We start from the raw sequence: 24,828 nt of genomic DNA on the forward strand, positions 1-24,828 counted from the left end.
CAAAAGTATCAAAAATTACATGTCCTTGCTTCCAACCTACCTGTTTAACTGATTTGAGGTTAAAGATACCTAAAAAGTAGGAGTAATTTCCTACTACATTTCCTCTACATTTCTGAAACCTAAAGGATGAGAAATCAAGAATAAGAGGTGCTGGGCGCCTTGGGTGGCTCAGTCGTTAGGAGTCTGCCTTCAGCTCAGGTCATGATCCCAGGGCCCTGGGATGGAGCCCCACATCAGGCTCCCTGCTCAGGGGGAGGCCTGCTTCTCCCTCTCCCACTCCCCCTGCTTGTGTTCCCTCTCTCGCTGTCTCTCTCTGTCAAATAAATAAATAAAATCTTAAAAAAAAAAAAAAAGAATAAGAGGTGCTGAAGATCGTCAATATAAAGGCAATACTAAAACAGGGTCTCTCAAAGTTCTCTCTTAGGTATTACCTGATTCACCTGTTAAAGATACATAATGTGGGCTCCAACTAAATCATTAAGAATAAAAATTAATAGAGGAGAATCCTGTTAATCTGAATAATAAACAAATATCCCCAGTATTCTCATTATAAGGAAACTTAGAAAACATTATCCAAAATGATGTTTCCTAATATTCTAGAAACAAAAATACCTGGATTTTTGTTAAAAATACAATAGACTGAAGCACATAAAATGCTGGTTTTGAAGGCTAAAAATAGCTACATATTGCCAATTTCATAATGTTCATATATTCCTTTGACCCACTGGAACTACTGTATCAGACTCTGCAGGAAAGGGAACATTATTAACAAGAATCCAAGGGATTTTCATGATAAAGCAAATTTGAGGAAAAAATATACCATAAAGAGGAAGTTAAGAACTCAAGATCCTAAAATTCTCCAAGTTATGCCAGTTCCTGTGCTGCTACAGCAGTGAGGTTTGGCAAACTATGGTCTCCAATTCAAATCTAACCTACAGCTTTATTTTGTAAATAAACTTTTACTGAAACATAGCAATGGCCATTCATTTACACATTGTTTATGGCTGCTTTCTCACAATAATGGCAGAGTTAAATAGTTGCAGCAGAGATCCTAAAATATTTGCTATCTATCCATTTTCACAAATGTATGCCAACCTTCCCTAATTAATCACAAAATAATATAACAAAGAGTTGTACATGATAAACCAACAAAGGGCATAAAATGAAATCATTAAAATAATTTAAAAGTAGGCATAAAAAGAAAAAAAAGAAACGAAAACATGGAACAGATAGGAAACAAATAGCAAGATGGTACATTTAAATACCAGTCTCAAAAATCAAATTAAATGCAGAGTTTCAAAAACACAATAAAAAGGCACTGGTTATTAGATTAGATAAAAGAAGTAAGATCCAACTACATGTTTTCTACAAGAAACCCATTTTAAACATAAAGACAGAAATAGGTTAAAAATAAAGGGGAAAAAATAAAAAGGAAAAAAGTAAAGGGGAGAAAAAAGTAAAAGGATAGGGGAAAATATATTATTCTGGCAATAATCAAAGGAAAGGTAGAGAAACTATATTAAACAAACAAAGTAGATTTCATAACAAACAACATTTCAGAGAAAAGGTATTTTTATAGTGTTAAAGGGAAAATTATATGAAGAGGACTTAATCCAAAATGTTTAGTGTGTCAAAATTCCTAGAAAAAAATAGAACTGCAAGGGAAACTAGTCACATCCATAAGCATAGTCAGATATTTCAACACTTGCCTCTCATTAATTGACAGACAATGTTAAGAAACATAAAAGACATCAAATTAAAAGGAAGATGCAACAATATTTTCAGACTACATAATCACCTATGTAGAAAACCGTATGGACTCTGCCAAAAAAAAAGGTGCTAAAACTAGTAAGTGATTTTAGCATCATCACAGAATACAAGACCGATTGTATTTCTTTGCACCAGCAACAGGCACTAGGTAACTGAAGTTGAAAAAATTTTAAAAGTCAAAGTAGCATTAAAAAAATAAGAAATGCAGGGTGCCTGGGTGGCTCAGTTGGTTGTGTCCAACTCTTGATCTCAGCTCAGGTCTTGATCTTAGGGTTTTGAATTCAAGCCCCCAGCGTTGAGCTCCAAGCCGGGTGTGGAGCGTATTTAAAAAAAAAAAAAGAAAGAAAGAAATATTTTGGAATACATTTGACAAAAGATGTCCTAGATCTGAACAGTGAAAAATTTTAAACATTGCTGAGGGAAATTTAAAAAGAAATAAGTGGAGCAATACACCATGTTCTTAGGTAAGAAGACAATATTGTAAAGTTGTCAATTATACCCAACTAGATTCAACATAATCCCAAGGAACATCTGTGATAGAATAAGAAATATATATTTGGTCTTCATCCCCATTTCCTAGCACAGAACTTCTAAAACCCTTGTAATTTCCTCAGTGATAGGAGTAAAGGAGCATCTTTTCTTATTCACATCAATCCCCTTCAACTATACCTGAGTTTATGTTAATGAGGAGACTCTAGGTGGGCCCCTAGGTAGCTTGAGAATGGAGCCAATTGTCAGAGAAACCAACCCTGTGATTAGAGGATTGGATCATACAGCCTTACCCGCTTCTTCACCCATTATGGAGAGGGGAGGGGCTGGAGATTGAGTCAATCACTAATGGCCAATGATTTAATCATGTCTATGTGATGAAACCTCCTTAAAACCCCGAAACAACAGAATTTAGACAGTATCTAGGTTGGTGAGCTGGGTGAGTGTGCTGGAAGAGTGACACACCTGGAGACAGAACAGAAGCTCCACAATACCCTCGCTCTCCCCGATATCTTGCCTTATGGATCTCTTCTGTTTGGCTGTTTCTGAGCTACATCCATTATAATAAATTGTTAACAGTAAATAAAGCACATTCCTGAGTTCTGTGAGCTGTTCTAGCAAATTATCAAACCTCAGGAGGGGATTGTGGAAGCCTTCAATTTATAGTCATTTGATCAGAAATACAGGAGGTACAGGGATTTGTGACTGGCCTGAGAGGGGGGTTATGGGAACTCCCTGATTCATAGCCAATTGGTCAGGAGTACAGAAGGTGCAGAACTGGCAACTGGCATCTGAAGTGGGGGATAGTCTTAGGGGACTAAGTCCTTAACCTGTGAGGTCTGCCCTAAGTCTGGGTAGTGTCAGAATTAAGTTGACTTATACAACAGCCACGTAGAGAACTGGAGAATTGCTTGATGTGAAAATCCACACATTTGGTGTCAGAACTGATATGAGTAAACACAGCTCATAACATCCCAGCATGCTTTGTTGTAGAAATTGACAGGCTGATGATAAGGTTTATGTGAAAATGCAAAGGACAAGAAGAGCCAAAACAAACTTACATTTGAAATGTAAGTTACAACAATAATATTGGAGGACTTATGCTATCTGATTTCAAGACTAGGAGTATAGGAGTTGAGAGACAAATAAATGGAACCAATAAAGCGTTAAGTAATAAATACACACATATATGATTGATTTTTAATAATGTACAAAGAAAATTCACTTGTGAAAGAATAGTCTTTTCAGCAATTAAGACTGTAATGCTTGGGTATCCATATGTTAAAAAAAAAAAAAGAACCATATATAAAAACCAACTGGATAATTTGGAAAATTGAAATTATAAACTAAAACTTTTAAAATAAAACATAGAAGAAAATCTTTTTGACTTTGGATTAGGCTAGGGCACCAAAAAAGTGATCCAGGGGCGCTTGAGTGTCTCAGTCGTTAAGCGTCTGCCTTCAGCTCAGGTCATGATCCCAGGGTCCTGGGATGGAGCCCCGCATCGGGCTCCCTGCTCCACGGGAAGTCTGCTTCTCCCTCTCCCACTCCCCCTGCTGTGTTCCCTCTCTCGCTGTGTCTCTTTCAAATAAATAAATAAAATCTTAAAAAACAAAAAAAAGTGACCCATGGGAAAAAAATTGACAAGTTGGACTTCATATAAATTTAAAACTTCTACTTGTGGAAATACATTAGGAAAAAGAAAAAACAAGCTATAGACTGTGATAACACATTTGCACATCACATATCTGAAGAAGGATATATATATTCAGAACATGTAAAGAACTCTGAAAACTCAATCATAAGAAAACAGTAACAACAAACTGGGAACAGATTTTAAGACACTTCACCAAACGTATAATGTAAACCATTACCACAAGTGAAGTTGAACATACACTTATTATATAACCTAGCCATTCACTACTGGGTATTTATCCATGAGAAATAATAGCATAGGTCTATATAAAAACCTGTACACAAATGCTCATAGCAGCATTATTTGTAACAGCCAAACACTGGATACAACGAAAATACCCATCAAAAGATAAATGCGTAGGGGTGCCTGGGTGGCTGAGTTAAGCATCTGCCTTTGGCTCATGTCATGATCCCAGGGTCCTGAGATGGAGCCTCAGCAGGGAGCCTGCTTCTCCTTCTCCCTGCTTCTTCTTCTCCCTCTGCCTGCCGCTCCCCCTCCTTATGCTCTCTCTCTCTCTGTCAAATAAGTAAAAATCTTAAAAAAAAGAAAAAATAGATAAATGTTTAAACTGTGGTATAATCACAAAATAGAATACTACTCAAAAATAAAAAGGGACAAACTGTATTGATACATGGGACAAGATGAATAAATCTTAATATAGGTATGTTGCAAGACAAGCAAAAAAAGTACATACTGCATAATTTCATTTAAATAAAAATTCTAGAAAATATATACTATACAGTTATTCTATCAGTGACTTTTCTGGGAATGGAAAAGGATGAGGACGACAGGGAGGAGGAAAACATTACAGTGAGACATAAGAAGACTGCTAAGAGTCTAGCCTTGTTCATTATCTTGACTGTGTTGATGGTTTCATGGGGTTTTACATATGCTAAAACTTATTAGAATATACAGTTTAAATACATAAAGGTTATTATATACCAATCATAGCTCCATACTGTGTAAACACAGGACAACAGCAAAATTTAAAATGGTATACTAAATGATAGGAGTGAAAAAGGAACAAAGGACCAAAACCAAGTAAGACAAACTAGTAGAAAACAATGCCAAAATGGCAAATCTAAATCCAGGCATATCAAGAGTTACCTTAAATTGAATGGATTAAACACTCCAATCAAAGGGTAGAGAATATGAGACTGGATAAAAAGTAAGATCTAATTATATGCTGCTAACAAAGACATTAGAATTCAAAGACAAATAATTCTAAAGTAAAAGAATGGAAAATGAAAAACCATATAAATAGTAAGCATAACAGTTAAATTAACTATGTTAATATAGTACAAAGTAGACATTAAGACAAGCAATACAATAGGATATAACAACTACAAATCCATATGCATTCAACAACAAAGTACCAAAATACATGAAGAAAAAAACTGACAGAATGAAAGAAGAAAGACAAATCAATTAGAGAGATCAACACTCCTTTCTCAGTAACTGAAGGAAGATAATACAATCATTGAATTTTGAAGAACTGGAAAACATTATCAACCATAATGACCTAATTTGACATTCATAGAACCACAATGGAATACACATTCTTTTCAAGTGCACACAGTATATATATAAAGGTAGAATATACATTAAGCTACAAAATGTCTCAGTAAGTTGAAAATAAATGATTTAATACAGAATATATTCTCAATACAAAAATTTTTAAATTAAAAATCAATTAAAAAAGAAAGCTAGAAAAAAAATCCCAAAAGATGGGACATGTAAACAACACAACATACTTCTAATGTGTACAGGGTATTGTATGTTAGTGACGAATCACTAAATTCCCACCTGAAACTAGTATTACACTATATTTTAAATAACTGGAATTTAAATAAAAACATGAAACTAAGTTAGTAAATCAATCAATCATAGGTACAAAAATCAAGGAAACTTAGAACATCTTAAGCAGAATGAAAATAAAAACATGCCATATTACAATATGTAGAATGAAGTCAAATCATTAGCATAAACTCAATAGCTCTAAAATCATGTATTTGTACTGTCATCTTAAGAACTATAAAAAATAGAGAAAATTAAACTCAAAGGAATAATAAAGGTCAGACAAGCAATGAAATAAAAGACAAAGAAAAAAATTAATGGAACCAAAAACTGCTTCTTAAAAAAGATTAGCAAAGTAATAAATCTAAACCACTTGATATAAATTCTCACTATGAGGAAAAGAAGAGAGAACATCACTATAAATCTTACAGACACTAAAAGAATAATAAGACGCCATTATGTTTTTCTGATAAATTTAACAATTTAAGTGTTCCTTTGAAGACATAAATTACTAAAACTAATAAAGAACAAATAGAAAACTAGTAATTAAAAACCTCTTTGAAAAAGAAAATCATAGATCTGTATGACTTCTCCAGTGGATCCTACCAAACATTTAAAGAAGGAATACTAATCCTATTCAAATTCTTTTAGAAAACAGAAGAAAGAAATGCTTCTTATTTATGAGGCCAGTTTTACTCTGACAGCAAAACCAGAAATAGATACCATAAGAAAAAACCCCAAAACTATAGACTGATATTCATCAGGAACATAGACACAAAAATCCTCAACAAAATTTTATCCCATCGAATCTAGCAATATATAAAATGGAAAATTTCTCATTAACAATACAATTTATCCCAAGAATGTAACAGTGCTTTGATATATAAAATCAAATTATAACATTAATTATATAAAAGAGAAGAAACACATGACTGTGTCGATACAGAAAAACAAATTAACAAAACACTGAGTCATGATTTAAACTCTCGGAAAAATAGTAATAAAAGATAACTTCCTCAACGAATGGCATCAGTGGAAAACCTATAATTAACATTACACTTAAGGATAAAAGACTGAATTCTTTCTCCCCAAGATAAGGAATAAGTCAAGATGCTGACTGTCACCACATGAATTAAATGTTATACTGGAGGGTTTAGCAGTGAAATAGCAAGAAAAAAGAAAAAGAAAGACACAGAAATTGCAAATGAAGTATAATTCTGAATAATATGGAATACTGAATAATTCCTAGATGACATTATAAGGTCAGAGAAAAATCCTAGGAAACTAACAAAAAAAATTTACACATTTAAAGGTGAATTTACCAAGATCTCAGGATGAAAGCCAATATACAAAATCTGAAAGAATAATTTTAATATTCCATTTATAATAACATTCTAAAAATGAAATACCTACAAATAAATTTGACAAAATATGCCTGGGCCTATGGAAGATCCAATATTGTTAAGATGGTAATTTTTTCTAAATTTACCTATAGACTATGCAATCCCAATCAAAACTGAAACAGGCTTTTTCTTCTTATGGAAACTGACAAGCTGAGTATAAAATGCATAAGAAAACGCATTATTATCTAGACTAGCCAAACCATTTTCAAGAATAAAATTGAAGTTTTTAAGCACATGATTTTAAGACTTACTATTAAACTATACTAATCAAGACAGTATGGTATTGGTGTAGAGATAGAAAACTAGATCACAGCAGTGGTTTTCATCCAAGGGTGATTTACTACTACCCCCATTCTCCCAGGGGCCATCTAGCAGTATCTGGAGACATTTCTGCTTATCACACTGAAGTGCATGCTACTGGCACCTATGGAGTAGGAATGAAGGAGGCTGCTAAATATCCTGCAGCGCACAAGACAGCCCTCCATAACAGAGAATTATTCAACTACAACTGTCAATATTGCCAAGGTTGAAAAATACCAGGTCAATAGAACAAAATTAAGAGTCCAGAAATCTGCACTCATATGGTCATCAAATGATTTTCTCCAGAGATGGTAGGGTAATACAATGAAGGAGAAGATACTTTTCTTCCCCATTTTTAAATTTAAATTAAATTAATTAACATAATATATTACTGGTTTCAGAGGTAGAGGTCAGTGATTCATCAGACTTATATAAAACCCAGTGCTCATTACATCACATGTCCCCTTACTATCACCCAGTTACCCCGTCCCCCCACCGCCCTCCCCTCCAGCAACCCTCCATAGTTTCCTAGAATTAAGAGTCTTTTATGGTTTGTCTCCCTCTCTGGTTTCGTTTTGTTTTATTTTTTCCTCTCTTCCCCTATGATCCTCTCTTTTGTTTCTTAAATTCCACATATGAGTGAGATCATATGATAACTGTCTTTCTCTGAATAATTTATTTCGCTTAGCATAATACCATCTAGTTCCATCTACAACTTTGCAAATGGCAAGATTTCATTTTTTGATGGCTATGTAATATTTCATTACATATATATCACATCTTCTTTATCCATTCTTCTGTCGATGGACATTTGGGCTCTTTCCAAAGTTTAGCTTTTGTCGACATTGCTGCCATGAACACTGGGGTGCAGATGCCCCTTTGGATCACTACATTTGTATCTTTGGGGTAAATACCCAGTAGTGCAATTGCTGGGTCATAGGGTATCTCTATTTTCAACTTTTTGAGGAACCTCCATACTGTTTTCCAGAGGGGCTGCACCAGCTTGTATTCCCACCAACAGTGTAAGACAATTCCCCTTTCTCCACATCTTTGCCAACATCTTGTCGTTTCCTAACTTGTTAATTTAGCCATTCTGATTGGTGTGAGGTGGTATCTCATTGTGGTTTTGATTTGTCTTTCCCTGATGCCAAGTGATGTTGAGCATTTCTTTCATGTGTCTGTTGGCCATTTGCATGTCTTCTTTGGAAAAATGTCTGTTCATGTCTTCTGCCCATTTTTTGATTGGATTATTTGTTCTTTGGGTGTTAAGTTTGATAAGTTCTTTATAGATTTTGGATACTAGCCCTTTATCTGATATGTCATTTGTAAATATCGTCTCCCATTCTGTCAGTTGTCTTTTGGTTTTGTTGACTGTTTACTTTGCTGTGCAAAAGCTTTTTATCTTGATGAAATCCCAATAGTTAATTTTTGCCTTTGTTTCCCCTGCCTTTGGAGATGTGTCTAGCCAGAAGTTCCTGCAGCCGAGGTCAAAGAGGTTACTGCCTGTGTTCTTCTCTAGGATTTTGATGGATTCCTGTCTCACATTTAGGTCTCTCATCCATTTTGAGTCTATTTTTGTGTATGTGTAAGGAAATGGTCCAGCTTCATTCTTCTGCATGTGGCTGTCCAACTGTCCTAACACTATTTGTTGAAGAGACTGTCTTTTTTCCATTGGATATTCTTTCTTGCTTTGTTGAAGATTAGTTGACCATAGAGTTGAGGGTCCATTTCTGGGTTCTCTATTCTGTTCCATTGATCTGTGTATCTGTTTTTGTGCCAATACCATACTGTCTTGATGATTACATCTTTGTAATAGAGCTTGAAGTCAGGCATTGTGATGCCTCCAGCTTTGGGTTTTTTTTTTCAACATTCCTTTGTCTACTCGGGGTCTTTTCTGGTTCCATACAAATTTTAGGACGGATTGTTCCAGCTCTGTGAAAAAAATTGATGGTATTTTGATAGGGATTGCATTGAATGTATAGACTGCTCTAGTTAGCATAGACATTTTAACAATATTTGCTCTTCAATCCATAAGCATGGAACATTTTTCCATTTCTTTGTGTCTTTCTCAATTTCTTTCCTGAGTGTTCTATAGTTTTCTGAGTACAGATCCTTTGCCTCTTTGGTTAGGTTTATTCCTAGGTATCTTATGGTTTTGGGTGAATTGTAAATGGGATTGACTACTTAATTTCTCTTTCTTCTATCTCATTGTTACCATATAGAAATGCCACTGATTTCTGTGCATTGATTTTATATCCTGCCACTCTCCTGAATTCCTATATGAGTTCTAGAAATTTTTGAAGGAGAAGATACTTCTGGTAAAAAAAAAAAATGGTGCTGAAATCAATGGATATTCATATTGGAGGTCACTGGAAGAGGGGAAACTTTAACTATCTCATTACATCCCCAAGCAAATTAAAAAATGGATCATATACATAACCTAAGAAAATATATAAAACTTCTTAATGAAAATATAGGAGAAAATCATTGTGACTTATGGTTAGGCAAAGATTTGATACAACAACAAAAGTATGATATGTAAGAAAAAATGATAACTTTGAATTCATCAAAATTAAACAGTTTTATTCATCTAAGGATACCATCAAGAAAGTGAAAAGGAAACCAGAAACAGAAACTATTCATAATGCATATTATGGCAAAGGACTTATATCTAGAATTTATAAAAAAACAACTAAAATTATGAAGATCGACAACAAAATAAGTAAAAGATTAAAACATACAAAAAAAAAAAACCCCATACACGCCACGAAAGAAAATACACAAATGGTAAGTAAGCACATGAAAAGATGCTTATCATCAATCATTATTCAGATAAATGCAGTGAGATGAGATGCCATTCCCCATTCAAAAGAAAACAAAAGGCTAAAATGAAAAACACTGACAATACCAAGTGCTGATAGGCTTCAAATCAAAGAGAACTCCCATACATTACAATGAGAATATAAAATGTCAAGAAACTCTGGAAAACAGTTTGGAAGTTGGTTGTAAAGTTAAACACTTACCATATGATCCTGCAATTCCATACCTAAATATTTTTAATAATAAAAACGTATGTTCCCACACAGATTTTTATGTAAATATATTCACAGAAACCCCAAACATTAAGCAATCTAAGTGTTCAGGAATAAGTGAATGGATAAACAAAATGCTGTATATCCATACAATAGAATACTACTCATAACAATCAAAATGTATAGATTACTAATACAGGTAACCACATGATCTCCAAAAACATGCTGAACCAAAGGCAGTAGATATCAAAAAATTCAGTTTACTTCATTTTGTATGAAATTATAAAAGCTAGCTAATCAATAGTGAGAAAATGTAGATCTGTGGTTGCCTGGGGCTAGGGCTATTAAGGGGAGGATGACTGTAAAAGGACATGAGAGAACTTCTTGGGTTGACTGAAATGTTCTATATCTTGATTGTGACAATGGATATATGGATGTATACATTTCTCAATAACAAGTCTATTTTACTATACTCAGAGCATATACCAAAAAATTGATAGGTTTTGGGGATATAGCAAAATATAGAATAAACACATAACTCTCATGGCATTTACATTCTGTACTCAATTCAAATGAGTACTTATAGTTCTAAGGGAAAACACTGGAAGATAGTATGTTAAAAACATGTGTTGGTCACTTTCTGACATTTTTGACAAGTCAATGCAGGAAAAAGACAAACTCAGTTTTCTTTTTTTACAAGTTTAAGGACAGAGCAATAATACAGATAGCTTATTTGGTGTGCTTGGGTAACATTCCACATATATATCTGTTAATAGCACTTAAGAGATTATAAATAGTATATTGTACATATCCTTCACAGAAATTTGGATTTTATAAGTGCTGATGGAGAGGAACTCAGAAATAAAATTCATGAATGTTATAATTCAAAAGTATGAATAATATTTAAAATTATATTTATTTCTATGCACCTATACAACCCCCCACCCACACGCACAAACTCACACTTGCATGCATGCAAATACTTGCTCATCTAATAAAGATTAAACTCCACTCATTACTTCTTTCTTGAGGGCTCTGGTCCATCAATTTTTTTCTTTTTTAAATCTTTAGTCTTTCTAGATTGGCTCTTGCCCATAAGTGCTTAAATAAGCTCAACTTCCAGGCCAAACTACAAGGGGGAAAAATTTCCCCTTCATAGCTCCCTCCATCTACAGTACTGCTCTCTTATGCTCATCATATAAGCTTAAAGACTTGTCTTCTGTTTCTATTGTTTCATCTCCTTTTTTTCTCATCTGATTATCTACTTTGTTCATCCACCATTCCACCAAAACTATTCTTTTTAAAATGACACTTTCTTGCTGTCCTATCCAGCAGTCATCTGTAAATCTATACCTTACTTATTTGAAAATGTTAACCACTCACTTTTTAATAAAATTCTCTCTTCCCATGACCTAGGTATAGTAGGCATTTGGTTTATTCCTTTTTCTCTTGCCAGTTTATAGTTTCTTTCATAAGCTCTCTTAGCCTATCCATTATATATTGAGGTCCCTCAGGACCCTAGCTGGAATTATTTTCTCATTCTATACAGTCTCTGGTTTCATCCACAGACATACTTTCACCGACCTTCTATATACTTATGACTTCCAAATTCATCCATTAGCAGATTTCTCATAGTTCCAAACTCTGTATTCAACTCTCTTATGTACTCTGATCTTGAATATTCCACAGGCACTACAAGCTCAACATGTCCAAAACACAAAATTTTCACCCTAACCATGCTGCAGGTTTTAAGTTTCCTATTTCAGTGAACTGCCAAAACCAAAGATCTGGTCACCATCCACAAAAATATATTCATGTATATAAATACATATTTATGTATATAAAATGTGTGTGTTTGTGTATGTGTAAATATATCCTTTATCAATCGACATTTACTTCCTTTCTTTTATTCCCACAAATTCTCTGGTTTCTGTTCCCTTAATATGACTCAAAACCGTCAAAATCTCTCTTTCCCACACACCCACCTTAGTTTGGGCCACCACCATTCTCACTAGGATAACTGTAATAGCTGTTTAACTGATTTATGTGCTTCTAATACTGTCTCCCATCAAGTGTTTTTTAAACTTTACCAGAGTAATATTTCTAAAATGCAAATCTGAACAAATGTCACTTCTTTAGTTAATGCCTTTTAACAGCTCTCAATTTCCTGTCAGACAACGTGACAGACAAGGTCCTTTATTATCCTTTTTATGGCATAAAATAATCTTTCATTTCGCAGTCTCAAATAGCCCCACCCCCCTTGTCAAACATTTATGTTATACTCCCTCATTTAATAGATTGTGAATATGCTATTCCATCTACCTGTCTCAGGTGAAATTCTCAGTTCCGACCTCACTCAGACCCATGAACCCTGAAAGATCTCACCATTAGTCCAATAAGTGGTCCCTCACCCAATATGAAGGAATTATATACCTCTTTAATATAACATTTATTTCATCATAACTTACCACAGTTTTACAATCATATTGTTGTTTTCCACCTGCTTAATATTAATAGAAGGACTGTGTCCTGCTCATGTTACATCCATATAATCCAGCAGAACGTCAGTCATATAAAAGGCCCTCATTAAATAAGGAAGAGAGGGATGGACAAAAGGTTGGCCTAGCACTGAAATACTAGACAAGGGAGTAGCCGTACCTTGACCAAGAATATTGTGACCAAGAATAACAAAGATGATGATAATTTAGTCCATATCAGCTGAACACCTAGAATGTGCCAGGTTCTATTCTAAGCACTATGCAAATCTGATGTCATATAATACTCCTAACAATCCTATGAGGTAGGAATTACTTGTGTATACATTCTAAAGATGAGAAAAATGAGGCACAGAAAGGCTAAGGACATTCCATAGTAACACAGTTAAGTGACAAAGGCAGGCAGTCAGATTCCAGAGCACCTGCTTGTAATTACTCTGAATGCGTGTTTACTTGCTTTTCCCTTAAATTCTTAATTTGAAAAAGAAACAGAGAGAGAGAGAGAGAGAAAGGTATGCATGTACGTGCGCACACACACACATACAAAGGCTAAACTATTTCTAAGGAACCATCCAGTATTATTTTTGTTAAATTAAATTTACTAACTTAAAATTTCAAATGGCATCTAATGAAATATGATTAGAGAAACAAGTGTGGGATCACCATTTCTACACTTTATGTGATTTTACCTAGTAATCATATGCCCTCTTAGTGTTTAGTTTTTAAATAGCATTTCATTATACTGAACTGCTTCTGGTCCTCTATATGTCCTGTGGTAATCCTGGAGTGCTCCTCACCCAATGTTTCCAATCGATGAACACGGGATGTCCTTCTACTTACTTAGGTTATTTTTAATTTCTTTCAGTCCTGTTTTGTAGTTTTCGGTGGACAAGTCTCTCACCTCCTTGGTTAAATTTACTGCTATATATATTATTCTTTAAGATGCTACTGTAAACTGAATTGCTCTCTTAATTTCTTTTTTGAATATTCATTAAAGGTGTATAGAAACACAACTGATTTTTGTGTGTTAACCTTTTAGCCTACTACTGTGCTGCAGTCATTTATTAGCTCTGCTACTGGCTATTTTTGACAAGGCATCGTAAGAAAAAGACAAGTTCAGCAATGAATTCACAAGAAAAGACAATTCACAAGAATTGAATTACGGGTAAGAGAAAAAGTTCAGCAATTTGAGGACTTGCAGGAATAACCACCTTCTCAACCTCAACTTCTAAAAGAAACAATTGAGAGGGTCTTTGAGCAACAAAGACCAACTAAATTCAACCTTACGGCAAGTCTTAAACCAAGTGTATGTTAGCCACACCCACTGTTAAAGATTCAATCCATTAGTGTCTCCAAGCACAGACCCGATAAGGCTGTGACTGTCCTGTATATACTTTCATTTGGAACAAATGGTTTGGAGAAAAGAGACCATTGAAATTTCTTCAACCCAGGTTTGATAAATGAAGTTATTTTTAATCAGAAAAAAAGAGAACGATACAAACAGGCAAGTATAGGGGTGAAAAGTATATAAACATATTAAATGTAGGCAATAGGTCTCTAAAATAACTGTGGGTTTCCTTTGACAAATGGAGCTGATTGTAAGCAAACAGGTAAGGAGCCAAAAGAACCATTACCCTGAACTGTCACTATTTGCTATCTAAAATGACCCGTGTCTCCCCAAACCATGAGAGATTATGTACTCTGAGAAACAAACTGAGGGTTCTAGAGGGGAGGGGGGTGGGGCAATGGGTTAGCCCAGTGATGGGTATTAAAGAGGGCACATACTGAATGGAGCACTGGGTGTTATACACAAACAATGAATCATGGAATACTACATCAAAAACTAATGATGTAATGTATGGTGATTAACATAACATAAAAAAAAAAAAAGTACACTGGCTGCAGCCCCACAGGATTCCAGGCTATTTTTTAAAAATAAAAAATTGTCCTTTGAATTCATAAAAAAATAAAATAAAATAAAATAACCCATGTCTCCCAATTTTCTACAGTCAAAAAGCAAGCTGAGAAATGGTATCATCACCAATACTCAGATATAGCCAACAAAGTTACTGAAAAATTTAAAATCTATACGATCATAAAGAACAATGGACTAGAAACTCTGTGCCTAAACCCTATACAGAGAATCATGGTCAAAGATCAATCCTATTCCCATAGGAGAGATCTTATTTAATCTTGTCCATTGAGATTTTAGAATTGCTACATACTAATGATAGCTGTGCATCTCTGATTCTTCATCCTTCCTACTGAGAGTATTTATAGTAAATACCTTTATCTTGCCACTGTGTACCAAATATGCTGAAGGTAAACAACACATATTTTAGTTTCTATTTTTTTTATAACTTTTTTTTATTATGTTAGTCACCATACACTACATCATCAGTTTTTGATGTAGTGTTCCATGATGCATTGTTTACATATTTTAGTTTCTAATTCTTTAGGTCAAAGGGGACTATATATCTGGACCTGATAATGTAGAGACTGTGGTACGTCATTCCCTACCTATCATCTAAAGATCCTGGACTTTTGAGCTTGTGGCCATAGCAGGTCAGAACTTTTGGATTTTCTCCCAAGGAGACAGTTGAGTAAATTTGCTTGTAAGATGGAGATTGGGGGGCGCCTGGGTGGCTCAGTTGGTTAAGCGACTGCCTTCGGCTCAGGTCATGATCCTGGAGTCCCGGGATCGAGTCCCACATCGGGCTCCCTGCTCGGCAGGGAGTCTGCTTCTCCCTCTGACCCTCCCCCCCTCATACTCTCTCTCTCTCTCTCAAATAAATAAATAAAATCTTTAAAAAAAAAAAAAAAGATGGAGATTGGGAATATTTGGCAACCAGAAGAGCCAAACGTGCTGTGACTAATGCTGCTTACCAAATATTTCCTGCTCACTCCCTTTCAGATTCATAGTAGGATCTCACTACCTGGCCCCATTATGATGAGGTGAAGCAGTATGGATATAAATTGAGAGTAGAAGTGTCATTTCCAGTCCAGAATATTGAATTACTCTTAGAAAATTTGACTGAGCTCTTTTTCACTCTGCAATGATCACAGGTAATGTTCCACATAGGAACTACACTACCAGGCCAGTTCCTAGGGTGAGAATGACCTGGGACCAAGCCCCAAGACAATCCTCAGTGTATATATAGAATGCATAAGATATAAATCTTTGCTGTCTGAAGCCAGAGAATTTAGAGTATAACCTGGCCTGCCTTGGCTAATACATGCTTTCTGCTGTTCACAGTTCTGTGACCTTAATTCATTACTGTGATTTTTCTGTCCATTTATAAAGTCATATACTTCATACTTCTGATGACCTGGTATTTCATCACCCAAAAGAATATAATTGTTATATCAAATTTATAAAATTCCCTGTGTATTTCCTCTTTCAAGCCATTTATTAAAATGACACTGAAAAAATTTAATACAATTGATTCCGATCTCGGTGACGGGGTGGCATATTTATTAAGTCTCCATTTAAATTCTACCCCTAACTTTGTTTTCCAAATTCTTAGTATATTTTCTTCCCATGATATAAGAAAGTTCTGTTAAATAAAGCTGGTTGTATTTTCACCTACCAAATTTTTTGTTATTTAAAAGTGTTGTTGGGAACTTCTTGAATATATTACTTATACTACGACACCTCCATAAGTGCTCTTCAACTGATTGTTCACTGTAAATCAGCTAATCATGTCTTTAACATTAAATCAAGAAAAGAAACAAAAAATTCAGTGAAAAATTCAAATAGTGACCAATGCCTACATGCAACGAAAGGTAACTCAAACATGAATAAGTGCCTTTCAAAATTCAAATACTATTTATAAATCTTATACTCCTAAAAATCATTTCACATGCCATAATACATTCATAGTCATCTCTTTGCCTCTGTCATTTGTTGAATAATATTTAAACACAGAAATTAACATAAGAATTATGATTAATTTGTGGGAGAGCCACATATTTTAGGCCTTCAGCTCTATTTTTAGTCTTTCATAAAATTCCCAAACTTTAACATTAAGTTTACATAAGCATATTTTTTTTTCTCCAAAATACACCAAGGAAAGTAAATGGCACGAAACTGAATAAACAGTTATAGAGCTCTCAGGGGAGGAGAGTCAGAAGAAAAGTATAAATACATAATGGATGTGCAATTTTATTACCTGAGTATTTAACAACTCTTCACACTTGTGTGCTTGTTTCTCAATTGCAGAAATGTACTGTTTTTCAATAGCTTCTACTTGTTGCTTAACTGAAGACTGCAGTAGTGCCTAAAAACAAGCAAAAAAGTCATTTGGATCACAGACAAAACTTGGGAGTCTACTGTTGGCATGAGAATTTTTTTTGACAGTTGTACATATCTGAAATATGATACTCTTTTGCATTACAAAATACACATTTTGTGAATATTGAACACATTCATATATAACCTACTTTAAGCTTTCGGTTTTAGGTTTTCCTATTGCCAACATTACAGTTTTTTGGCTCAGATGTTACTTCCACACACCCTCTCCTTAAAAAAGACCAAGTCATAGAAGATGATAAAGAGGGTGAGTAGTTCTGTTAAATAAAAATTCAGTTTAGTGAAGACCACACAGGATGAGGAGTGTATGAAAGCTGCTGAAGAAAAAAGAAAAAGAAAAAAAAAAAAACAGACATATTTCACTGGCTGACAAAACTCCACATCCTCTCGGCACGCTGTAATATCCCATGGGCCAAGCATGATCTTCAAGACCACAAGTCAAGTAAAAGCAGATGGAAACTCTGAGCAATTTCATACATAAAAGAACTGCCCCCCAGGAAGTTCACGCCCCTAATATAAAAAGGTAGAAGTCAAAGTGTGGAAGTCAGAATCTCAAGGCAGTATTCATAAAAGTAATAAAACCTGGGAGACTGGACAAACTTAAGTGGGTACTGTAAACGCTGGAACCTGGGTCGGTTAAATATAAAGACGTTAACACTGTTCTAAGGGAAGCCAAATCAGCATTTGAAGATGTTCCACCCACTCACTTCCTTATTGGAAATGCTTAGAACATTATCATCTTTTTTCTTTCCTTTTTATTAAAGCATTATATGTTATACTTAACGTGTTCCCAATATTATATTACAGGCTATTTATAAATCCTAAATAATTCTAAAATATGTACGCAACCAAATACATAAGAATTCTTTAGCAAATATTCTATTTTTGAAGATCTATCTGGATAATAAACTACTCATAATCAAAATAGTAAATTGAAACAGACACACGTCTTATAGAAAACAGACCTTTGGCACACTCACCAAGAAAAGAAAAATAAGCCAAATCTCTTAAATAATCTCTGTTTTGAAAATAGATTTACTTGGTTGGAAACAACATGCATTAAGGAGCTAAATAAATATGCACATATTTTTAAAAACTGAGACAAAAATATTTTTTTAAACCTTCGGGTAAGTCTCAAATTTTCAGATAATTAACCTTTTGCAAATGTTAGACTGTCTGATGATGCTACAACAGCTGTCACTCTGAAGTTGCATAATCACTAGCAAATTAGTAAGGGAAAATAAAGCTCTGACTGGGGTTTAACTAAAACTTAAAGAAGCGCTCAATAGAACTGCTTCAGCCCTTCATTTACACATTAGATGTCCTCTAAAGATTCCATAATGATTAATTTATATAAGGCCCCAAAATTTAACCTCTTACACTGTGACTAGATAATGTAAAATTATAATTTACCTTTGGCAAAATATAATATAATATTTGTTGGACTTCAAAAAATTTAAAGAACATTATAGTTACAGATAATTCTCTTCGGTATATTCATGACATCTTCTGTAGATAGAAAAATGCCATTCTTTTTTGGGGACTTGGATATGACAGAATTTTGCTTAATGGAAAGAACTGTTTTCACTTTCTTATTTGCCATGGTTTCAAATAACCCACCATTTTAGTAGATTATATAGATTATACAGATTTTTAGTAGATTATATCCTTTGGAGAAACAGGTAAATTAATTAACTAAAACCTTTTCTCACCATAATTAAGAAACACAATGGAGGGGCGCCTGGGTGCTCAGTTGTTAAGCTTGCAGTTCTTGGTTTCTGCTCAGGTCATGATCTCAGGGTGGTGAGATTAAGCCCCTACATTGAGCCCTGTGCTCAGTGCTGAGAATCTGCAATCTTGTTTGAGATTCTCTCCCTTTCCTTCTCCCTCCCCCTCCGTCCCTCTCCCTACTTGCTCACATGGGAGTGGCTGGCTCTCTGTCTCAAATAAATAAATAAAATCTTAGAAAAAAAAGAAACACAATGGAACAGTATTTTTTTCTAGTGATTGATTCGTATACCATATACTCATTTTCTTCCAAACTTCAAGGAGGCAGGCACGATAGGATAATGAGTCAAGTAAGAGTCAAAGCTATGGTTATGGAGCGTGGTGAAAACTATGCAGAAGTGCCCAGCCTTTTATATAGTTTAAACCTCTCTTCTTAGCGCCATTCAGTTACTTAAATACACTCCTCTACAAAAGAGACATGAAGGTTCTACCCCTGAAACTAATACTACTCTATACTGTAACTAACTAGAATTTAAATAAAACCTTGAAAGAAAAAAGAATCATAGTATGAATGGTACCAATATTCACTAGAAAGTTCACTAAGCTTCAAATTATAACTACCACATTCATTTACCAAATTTGTTGCTAAATACATTTAATCCCTACCAGGGGTTTTAATTTTTTAAGTTCTTATTTGAGACTAGAAATGTCCATCCTTTCTACCCCATGGAAGAAATTTTGAATAAATAAAATGAGGTGTGTGAAGGACTGCAAAATCCTTGGAAGGAAAAAGTATATTATAAATTCTACAATTATTAGACTCATAGAAAACAAACAGACTAAGTCAAAACCACTCCACCCAACCATTACCCGTAAGAAGTAGATATATATTTCTAATGGAATTAAATATAGGCTGAAATTTAAAAGGACTATAGCCAAAGTAGACTACTACAATCTAAAATACAGTCCGTTGTCTCAGCAAATCCACAATTTTTCTTCTCCTTTGAAATAGCCCAATTCTTATAGATTTGATCCAGCCCCATCAAATTAAACAACTTGTCCAGATTTGCAAAGCAGATGTGTCTAAAAACCAGATGGTCTCCAAAATATTAATATCATGTTGATATTTAGTATATAACCTCAAAAGAACACATTGTAGCTAATTTTAGTCAACAGTAATTAGATGATTTTTAAAAGCCACCCAAATTTTCTGTATCAATCCTCTGAGTCATACTTAACAAATGGAGAAAGGTATAAAGCTATGGAGCAAGCTGGAAGCAAAGTATAGAATAAACAGCCTGTCTAAAATTTAAGCCCTAGAAGAATAACAATCTTTGTTTATTTCACTGATATACCTACCCAATACATTTACAATAGTACCTAACACACTGAAGACATTAAACAAATATGTGTTGAATGAACTGAAGAAATAAGTCATGATTTTGGCATGTCCAAGCCTGATTATTTGCCTCTTCATAGAGAAACTATTAAAACTTTGATGTTAATGATGTCTGTAATTATATTCTTAGTTCAGCTTTTTGACTACAGTAATATAGATTAATTGTTGTAAAGGGTCATTTGAAATCAAGTGCAATTTCACCCTTCCTGAAAAAATATCACAGTTTGCTTTTTAAAAATTTATTTCAGATCTTTTCCAATTTTTAACTAAAAAATAAAATAAGCAAAATAAAAGGTATCTGTGACATGAGTAAGTTAAAACTCTGAAGGGATACTTTCATGTTTTTTTTTTTCCTAGTGAAGTGCTCTTTTGAAGCAAAATATTAAATTTTGCAAGGCTATTAAACTATTAGCACGTCTTATAATATAACCTCAACTTTTCCAACATATTGCATACGAATTTGTTATTCAAAAGGAGAGCCTCCTTGACTGAGATACATTTGGAAAAATGATGAATCTCAGTCATTTCACCAACTAATTCATCCATTTTTTTTCCCATGAACTCTACATCCCTGTTTTATAGATAAAGAAACAGACACTGAGGTTAAGAAGCACTGGGTGTTATACGCAACTAATGAATCGTTCAACACTACATCAAAAACTAATGATGTACTATATGCTGGCTAATTGAACATAAAAAAAATAAAGAAAAAAATTAGCATTTTAATCCATAATTAAAAAAAAAAAGAAAGAAAGAAACATGCCCCAATACACATGAAAAGACTCAGTGGAATAAAGAACTGAATTCAGGTCCACCCTTTTTGTTCCTAGTTTGTCTTAGCTGCTTTAACCCAATAAAGCAGATTTCTCTTTATGCACTATTTTTACAGCCACTTAATTATTTGTTCATTCTTCATTTATTCAACTAATATTTACCGAATGCACACTCTATTCTAGACACTGCTCTAGGAGCTGGGGATACAGAGTGAACAAAATAGACGAGAGCCTGACTCTCCTGAACTTACATTACTAGCAAGGGGATACAGAGAGTGGGGAGGACAAGGAGTTTGGAATGTAGACAGCAAACCATTTCTGATGGTGTTACAGGCTGTAAAGAAAATAAAACAGGATAAAAAGAAAAAAAAATGGAAAACAAAATTTTTAGAAAGGAGTGTCAAGAAAGAGCTCTATGGAGAGGCACAAAGAGTTGAGATGTCACAAGTGAACAAAAATTCAGTCATATAGATATAATGTCTGGGGGAAGAACATTTTCATCAAAGAAAAGAGTGCAAAGTCCAAGGGTGGGAATAAGGTTGATGAGCTCAAGAACTAGCAAAAAGGCCAGGGTGGATCATATGAACTAGAGAATTCCATCAGATGCTTCAGCTATTGCTGACTTCTTTTTATCCTTAACCCGGTCAAATTTCTCACCACAGGGTGTGTGTTCTTATTGACCCCTAGACCTGAAAAGTGAATCAGAGATCAGAAAAGTGGGTAGAGAACCATGAAAAGGCATTTTAATTCTATTCTAACTGCAATGAAAAACCCCTAAAGGATTTAAACAAGGAAGCATCTATAATCTGTTTTTTAAATATCTTTGAACAGCACCGCAAAGTACCAAAAGCATTCAAATGCTATCAAAGCTTTCTCCATCAATGGACAATTTGTGAAAATAAAAATATGTAGCATTGATCTTTGTGGGCTACTCATATACAAGTAAATTAGGAACTTATAATTAATGTACCATGCATAAACATTTTTTTTTTTCCAGTAAAAGTAAGAGTAATGCAATTTTCCTCTCTGGTGATGAAGGATTAATCCCAACAAAAACAAGCTGAGTGTTTTTTATATTCTCACAAAAAGTGTCATAGATATATTACAAGTATATCTGGCAAGTAATACTTACTTGAACTTCATCTGGGCACTCTATTAGCATGCAGTTCTTCTACAATACTTAACCTTCTTAATTTTATAAATTAACTGGAAACAAAGACTATAAAAATGAAGACATAGTGTCCAAATGATGGCAGCTGACTAGATTTGGCTCCGAATGTTGAGTTTGGTTTCCAACTTGTCTTAATGTTCAATGACTCTTGACTAATCAAAAATATCTCTTGCCAATTTTGGGGTCTAAAACATCAATCTATAGCTCTGATGGCTTGTAGTGTGGAGGAGAAAATGAGAGTTTGAGGTACCGTATGTCATATAAACGGATATTATACATATAGGTATGTATGTATTTAAAGGCCTCTGATCAGTGAGCTAGTAATCCAGTTGAGGTATATACATATGGATGGATTTCTTAGAAGAGAATATTAGGCTACCCCTGAAAACAATATTTAGACATTTTAGAAAATTTTGTTGGGATACAAAAAGAAATAATGTGATTAAAACCCATCACTGAGAGGTGATTTAAAAGTGCAGTGTAAAAAGGAATAGGGAGTATAACTCTCTAGAAGAAAGACTTCAATCTGGACTCAGGCTTTCATTTACTCAAAACTGGGTCCAAATTCAAGTTTAGGTTCATGGTCTCCTGCTACCCAGGCTGGCAGAAGTTAGGCCCTGTAAATTCAACCCTTAGGGAGAATGAAGGTGCATGTTTCTTGAGAGTGATGGATTTACTCATACTTTTTTTTAGAAAATAGGACAGAAATGACTACCTAAAATTATGGGGGGGGGGGAAATGGATTAAAAAAACAGAAGATTTCTTTCTTCCTTTTCCTTCATTTAAAAAAGGAAAATTAAGAAGGTCATGTTGAGTCTGTTGAAAATTTAGCCCGTTACAGATCTCAAGTATTTGGAATTGCAGTGATCCTCAGGCTTTTCTATGTATTTGAATTATAGTGCCGTGGTACTATACAATTCAAAAAGAAAAATGTTAAATTATGGGTGTAGATCTAAACATGGAAATTCAATATAGTCTAGCCATGTTATAAAGTGCTTTGGAAGCTGTGAAAGCCAAAGAAAATCTTCAGGACAGAGGGAATCATTCCTGTTGGCCTTGTTGTTAAGGGATTCTAGTAACATAAGAGTTGTTACCTCAAACACCACAAAAGTCTCCCAGTGAAAATTTCTTTTGTGCCATGGACAACACATTAAAATTAAGAAGTTTCTAAAATTAAGTACAGCACAGAGGCTCTGCATGTCTGCCTCCAGATACTTTAAACTTCTGAAAAGCTGCCATATGGATATGCCTCACCCTCAGATGCTACAACATTGCTCCTTGTGACTTGACTAAGGGCTACAGTTTCAGCGAAGAAAGAAAGAAGGAAAAGAAAGAAAAGGAAAGGAAAAAAGAATTGTGACTAAAACAACGAAGCACTTGGTTACACTAAAGAACTATGCATCTCATTTTCTGAAATATCAGACACCATGGAGAAAAAGAACCCATCTAAATGTTGGAAATATTTGGCTTAAATGCACTTGCATTAATGTTCCAAGGAGGCAGTATAATTTGTTGAATAGAACCCTGCATCAAGGTTTGAGTGACCTGGCTTTTATGTAAAACTCCTCCTCAGCTTTTACGTGTTTGATAACGGCACTGTGTTCCTCTATGTCTCAGATTCCTTATCTCATAAATCTCATTCTCATAAATGAGAATAATAGAGTTTCTTCTCTGCCAATGACAAAGGAGTTCTATGAAATTATGACTGTTAATTTAATTCTTTATATTGATACTTCAAAATAGGATTGTTCTAACCACTTGCTGGTTTTGAGAACTAAATTCCTCACTTTTTCATGATAAAATTGATGCTATGTGGATTCAACTTAGGATCAACATTATTTTTTTTAATTACTAGATTTAAGATCATTAAAGTGAAGAATTTCCCTTCAAACTAATCAAGATTCATCATTCACTAAATATAGATCTCAAAGATTAGAAAAGAATGTTTTTTCCTACTGTAAACTATCAACATGGAGAGAGTTAAGAGAGGTTTCATGCAAACCAATTTTATTAGAGGACATCCTGACAAAGATTAAATTTTCCTTTTTGTTTTCTCTTGATCATAAAAAGAATAAAATTGATGATAAGGTAAGATCTTTGAATTGGGTGCTTTTCCAGTTAAAAGTTAGCCATATATTACAGAAGTGATAGCATTGGAGGTGATATGCAAAATATTTGAAATCTACCAGATTGGGCACCAATCAGAAGTACCATCTCCAGTAATAGAGCAGGAGCCAACGGCCTCCTGCAATGCCAAGCTCCAGCTTGATTGTACGGGGTAAGGGAGAAGCCCCAGAGGATGGGACAAAATCATTAAAGTGTTTCAGAAGAATTGTTAATACACTAACTGCTATAGAAGTATTTCACTATTAGGAAATGGCACAAAGTGGTGCTTGCTGGCTGAACATTAGCCTACATTATGCTGTTACAGTGGATTAATTACTAAAAACATTTGGTTACATG

General features: G+C 34.4%; 1 protein-coding gene across 10 annotated transcripts in view; it reads right to left on the minus strand.

Moving 5' to 3' along the window:
* Window positions 1-24,828, minus strand: part of CCDC91 (coiled-coil domain containing 91) — a 347,484-nt gene that overhangs the window by 144,938 nt on the left and 177,718 nt on the right. For 8 of the 10 annotated variants that reach the window (XM_045873693.3, XM_064591466.1, XM_064591462.1 and 5 more), the window contains one exon: window positions 17,155-17,262. The exons of the other annotated variants lie outside the window; for them this stretch is intronic. In XM_045873693.3, coding sequence (XP_045729649.1) covers window positions 17,155-17,262 — 108 coding nt within the window. The remainder of the gene's footprint in view (window positions 1-17,154; window positions 17,263-24,828) is intronic. 10 annotated transcript variants of the gene reach the window in all.

This window comes from Mirounga angustirostris, unplaced genomic scaffold, assembly GCF_029215605.1.
Source record: "Mirounga angustirostris isolate CCGP_5_RB_7025 unplaced genomic scaffold, mMirAng1.0.hap1 SCAF_5, whole genome shotgun sequence".
NCBI lineage: Eukaryota > Metazoa > Chordata > Mammalia > Carnivora > Phocidae > Mirounga > Mirounga angustirostris.